Raw genomic sequence first — 6,000 nt, 5'->3', positions numbered from 1 at the left:
TATAATAAAAAAGAAGCCGACTCCATATTTTCCCAACAATTTCCGGAATTTTGCCAAGTTTAGGTAAATATCGATCCGAATATCCGATCCCTGACTATAACCCCCTTACTTCATAAAACTTTAAAGCCCTGCGGGCTCAGCACGGTTCCATTTTTATCGACTATCACTAAGCCCGTCACTTTCGCACTTACATACTTGTTAGAACGTGACAGGCATGGTGATAAATGATAAAAATGCGACCGTGCTACTAGGGCTGATTTAGTTAAATTATGTTTTATCCCTTTCATACAAATAATTAAGTAAAAATGACAGATAAAGACAAACAATTCATAGCTAATTCAGGCCAGTAAAGCGTTTATGAATAACGCGATTAGACTTGAGGTCATTTTTAGAATGAGCTTTTTATTCTAAATTCGACCTTAAAGTATCATGAATAAGGAATGCCAGAATTCGACGTACTTGCTTTTAAAAACTTTAGGTACTTCCACAATTATTTGAAATTAAAAGAGGATTATTTCATTATAACAATAAATTTGTACCTACATTCTATTTAAACATATAGGTATAGGGAGAAAGCGTACCCACGACTGAGTAGAAAACAATGACAGTAGGTATGATCATGTATAAACAGTTATTTCATTTTATGTCAGAGGAAATGAAACTAAATTAATGGCCAATAATACTCACTGTAACTGGCCACGGTTGTTGAAAAGTAATAAAATAAGCTACGAGTCATTTTCTCACAATTCAGACGATAAGATTCATAAACATCACATCACTTAGTTCAACTATATAAAATGTAACGTTCCACGGGTAAGCGCGCGATAAGGGTAAGGTGACTAACTTTTGAGTTAAAATAATAAGTTAACTTTGAGTTAAGTCACTGATAAGTGTGGCTAATCTTCACATTGGGGCCTTTTTACACATTATAGTGGCAAATGTGTGAAGGTCAGTTACACTTAACCCACAGCCCCACTTACCCGTTATGACCCTAAAACTGTCAATAAGAAAAAACAAAAGGAAAGAAATTGTAACTATAAATTAACAAAACTGACACTTGCCATCACATTAAAATGATTTTAACGTTAATCAGTGATTTTAATCAGTAACGAACGCCTAGTAAGAAATGACCTATAACGTTTTCTAAAAGAGTAAATGTTTTGGTCACATTAGGGCTCATTTATCGTATACGATGTTAGTTACATTGCGGACCATTGAGGTTACATAAATTCGCATGCGAGTTCTCACACCGTCTTAGTAAACGAGCCCTTATCTTAGTAAATTGAACACGACTTTTAAGAATTTAAAGACAAATTACATAATTCTTGCCCTAGGATTACAATTTTACATTCTTCGATTATACTTTCTTTTTTTTAGCATTAGAAAAAAGGTAAACAATTCTTGACGCGTCTTTTGATTAAAAACGGTTTTTTTAAATCAGTAACCAAATAAATATGAAAGCAAATATAAATTTAATGATCGTATATGATTTAATATTGTTACATATTTACCGCGACTTCATTTCAAAAGTGTTTTACAATAAAAACACACGTCAAGATTGTTTACCTATTTTCTAATGCTAAAACAACGAAGTATGTCAGTGGACATAAGATAATCATTTAATTGTATGTAATGTGGCTAATGTGGCTAATTCCGTCATAGGAACTATTCAGTCTACTAGCGTTATTCTCGAACAACGAACGAAATTGATTATTTCACCAACAAAACAGCGATTGCTTTTAGTTTCAAGAATCAAAAGGAGATGGTTTTGTTTTACGATTGAAAGGCAAAGAATAGTACATTACTGCAGACGCCGGGAAAGAAGGGCTTGCCGGGTGAGTAGGTATAGCCGGCCGACCGTAGGGAGGCCGGATAGTGATACGAAGCCGGCAAGACCTTTTCACGGCTAGGCATGTATAGTGCTTTTCTCAAACATGCAATGAAATAAAAAAATACACCACTCAAAAAAAACAAATTTATAACCTTTATAATAAAAATCCAACTTCATAACAAAAGTTTTTTAATTTTCCTTCCAATCCCGCCATAATTGTCTTTTTTTTACGGAAGTCGTCCGTATTTCGCGTGTGTAGTGTTCGAATAGACCTTATTAGGGCCATTATACACAATCTGATGATAAGAATCTCAATTTCTATAAATAAAATAAATGCAGAGGATTTTAAATATTGTCTATGGTCTCTGGTGACTTACGTGTAGACAAAATTTTAAATTTATTCATTGAATCATACAGATTCGTATTCTTAATATCAGTACGTTCGTGTATAACAGGCGTTAACACGGATATTTTGGTCCGATAACCATTCATTCACTAAAAATAAAAAATAAAAAATATAATTCGGCTGTTTAGCCTGTTCATGGACACAGACCCCATGTTTACATTAGAATTTAAAAAAAAATTACTTCCCGGCCTCGGCCTTCAATTTCGTATGAAATTCCTTTACAGTTCTCTGGAGTTGCTCCGCCCTAAACGTGATACTTCGAAGCCTGTTATAACGCCCGGAGCGACGACATTTCATTGCATGTTTGAGAAAATAGATATTACGCTCGTGGACGGAATAGCCCTATGACGGAATTAGCCACATTGACCTTAATTAAATTTTGACTTTGTTTTCGAAGCATTTTTAACCAACTTTTTTAAATTGAAATTTATAGGTACTCTGGCACACGCAGTTTGTCAGTCGAAAATGCGGAAATTTTATAAAATGTAGGCGCGAAGGGTTGTCCCCCCAAATAAATTTCGTGCCTTTCCTACTGAGTTACTGACAAACTGGGTGTGCCAGAGTATAATTTTTTTTAGTAACAAGACTTAATTCGGGTTAAATTTCGCCCGTTGAAAGAGACCGGGAGAATCCAAGACAGGGCTGTGAAGCAAAATGTGAGAAGCAAATACACATTGTACCAAGATATTGGACAGTTATTGGAATACAATCCTTATACCCTTTTTCTTAGCAATAATTTCAGCTCAGTTCTAATCAATTTAAACGGGACATATTTTTATGGCAACATATGAATAATAACAGTAATAACACCCACATCGTGCTGTAGTATAGTTTAATATTGCCATTAAAATATCACTCGTTTATCTGAGCAAATACTCCCACTAGTGTAAATTTAATTCGATAGCGCGACGTGACGTACGCGTTTATGTTAAGTGTCATTTTGTATGGGATTTTGAGTTTCCGAAACGTCCCGCTAGGCGCGCTGTTCAAAATCCCATTCAAAAACAGACATAACGCAAACGCGAACGCAAGGTACTCTATCGAATGAAATGTACTCCGCCTGGTACTCTCTTCCGACCACGTGACTGACACAAGCCTACGTCATCATGCGACAGCGCTATATGATAATATGCTATAGCGCTATATAAAGTGGCAATGTTATTGTGACGTAGGCTTGTGTCACTCTGGGAAGAGAAGACCATGTTTTATTAGACTATGACCGGGATATGAACCGTTATTACCTTTTGTATAGTAGCCGACGCGACCACACTTTGACACCCACCCGCTATCTTCAGTCACCCGTGAACAAGATGCATGTAACTGCGTCGAAATATCGGGAGCTCGAAAACAACACAAAAGGTAATCGCGGTTCATATCCCGGTCGATATAAGTCTAGTGAAACTAACCGTGAATCATTCAAAGCTGTTATTGTACACTAGGGTACACTTGTTACTGAGATTTTCACACATTAGTCGTAGACTAGTCAACCTAGTACCCTAGTTTTAGAGTTGGTTGTCTATGCTGGGCTCGCTGGTGTGCGCGGGGCGGTACAGCGGGTTCTGTACACTAGAGGGTTCTGTTACTAAGATTTCTTCTGTCACACATTAGTCGTAGACTAGCCAAGCTAATAGGTACCCTAGTTTTAGAGTTGGTTGTCTATGCTGGGCTCGCTGGTGTGCGCGGGGCGGTATAGCGGGTTCTGTACACTAGAGGGTTCTGTTACTAAGATTTCTTCTGTCACACATTAGTCGTAGACTAGCCAAGCTAATAGGTACCCTGGTTTTAGAGTTGGTTGTCTATGCTGGGCTCGCTGGTGTGCGCGGCGCGGTACAGCGGGTTCTGTACACTAGAGGGTTCTGTTACTAAGATTTCTTCTGTCACACATTAGTCGTAGACTAGCCAAGCTAACAGGTACCCTAGTTTTAGAGTTGGTTGTCTATGCTGAGCTCGCTGGTGTGCGCGGCGGGTTCTGTACACTAGGAGCGGGTTCTGTTACTAAGATTTCTTCTGTCACACATTAGTCGTAGACTAGCCAAGCTAATAGGTACCCTAGTTTTAGAGTTAGTTGTCTATGCTGAGCTCGCTGGTGTGCGCGGCGGGTTCTGTACACTAGGAGGGTTCTGTTACTAAGATTTCTTCTGTCACACATTAGTCGTAGACTAGCCAAGCTAATAGGTACCCTAGTTTTAGAGTTGGTTGTCTATGCTGGGCTCGCTGGTGTGCGCGGCGCGGTACAGCGGGTTCTGTACACTAGGAGCGGGTTCTGTTACTAAGATTTCTTCTGTCACACATTAGTCGTAGACTAGCCAAGCTAATAGGTACTCTAGTTTTAGAGTTGGTTGTCTATGCTGGGCTCGCTGGTGTGAGCGGGACGGTAGAGCGGGTTCTTGTTCCGCACGGGCAGCGGGTGCGCCTCCGTGTTGAACACCCACTCTTCCAGGGGTACCAGGGAATCATCAGCAAACAGCAGGTACAGATACTGAAATGATGATTTAGATATTAAAATCATAACGTGATAGAAAAATCATCTTCCTCGCGTTGTCCCGGCATTTTGACACGGCTCACGGGAGCCTGGGGTTCGCCTAGTAATTCATTCCAAGAATTGGCGTAGGCACTAGTTTTTACAAAACCGACTGCCATCTAACCTTCCAACCCAGAGGGTAAACTAGGCCGTATTAGGATTAGTCCGGTTTCCTCACGATGTTTTCCTTCATCATCAAATGATATTTCGTACATAAGTTCCAAAAAACTCATTGGCTCATACCAATGTGTTTTTCGGAACTTGAACCGGGGTTTGAACCCGCGACCTCTGCTAGGCCACTAGCGCTTCATTGAGTGATAGGAAAATGTTTAGTAAAATCACAGAAAGAATAACACATCGTTTTCTAACACGCACACACTCACAGCTCAAAGGCGGAGAATAGCTCAAACTTGGTAGAGGCGTATGTGTGAGTGCGAAATCGGTTTGTCATGAAGTCACACTTAGTTTGTATTGCGAATGTATTTTAAGTTTTGTATATTTTATCTAAAAAACTAGCGACCCGCTCCAGCTTTGCACGGGTTACCCTTAACAAAATACACACCTAAACCTTCCTCAAGAATCACTCTATTGATAGGTGAAAATCGCATGAAAATCCGGTCCGTCCGTTTTTGAGTTTATCGCGAACATACATACATATAAACAGACAAACGCTGCGGGGGACTTTGTTTTATAAGGTGTATTGTATATATACACCGTGTTTTTTTTTATTTCCGTTAATTTCAAGAGTGCATTCCTGAGCTTAAATTAAGTAACTTTCTCAAAGACACCGATATTCTAATTAACTCCATTTCGGAGATAATCAATAATTTATTTTTTTCCTATAAGGCCTCTACAAGCGTGTACACTTGCCTTAGGGCCGGTTTACATATTGATTAGTGTTTAGAATGAGTTCATACATTTGCTACTAAACTTAAGTACAATCTCGGTTGATCGATGTTCGAAATGACATTGATATGTCACAGATTTCAATTGTTTGGTTGAGTTAAATGTAAAGCCCGTGTTACAACAACGCTATATGCTACATTTAATTAGTTTTTAAACTTTTTTTTATGTAAAAAAAGAAAAAAATTTTTTTTTTTGAAAATTAGCTATGCCGTTTAGTTCTCTTAAACGTACTTAACCATACCCCGAAGTTAACGGAATTCAATAAAAACACGGTGTATAAAGCAGGGATGTTGCGGAAGCCGATTTTTTGACATCCGCGGATGCGGATGCGGATTT

General features: G+C 38.7%; 1 protein-coding gene across 1 annotated transcript in view; it reads right to left on the bottom strand.

Moving 5' to 3' along the window:
* Nucleotides 1-4,566: 4,566 nt before the first annotated feature.
* The window catches only part of LOC134649739 (mannosyl-oligosaccharide alpha-1,2-mannosidase IA), a 138,286-nt gene continuing 136,852 nt past the window's right edge, over nt 4,567-6,000 (bottom strand). Inside the window, exon 10 of the mRNA XM_063504570.1 lies at nt 4,567-4,716. Within this exon, the coding sequence (XP_063360640.1) occupies nt 4,567-4,716 (150 nt within the window). The remainder of the gene's footprint in view (nt 4,717-6,000) is intronic.

Source organism: Cydia amplana, chromosome 7 (assembly GCF_948474715.1).
Source record: "Cydia amplana chromosome 7, ilCydAmpl1.1, whole genome shotgun sequence".
Classification (NCBI taxonomy): Eukaryota; Metazoa; Arthropoda; class Insecta; order Lepidoptera; family Tortricidae; genus Cydia; species Cydia amplana.
The sequence above is the reverse complement of the archived record's forward strand: the minus strand, read 5'-3'. Positions and strand labels throughout refer to the sequence as shown.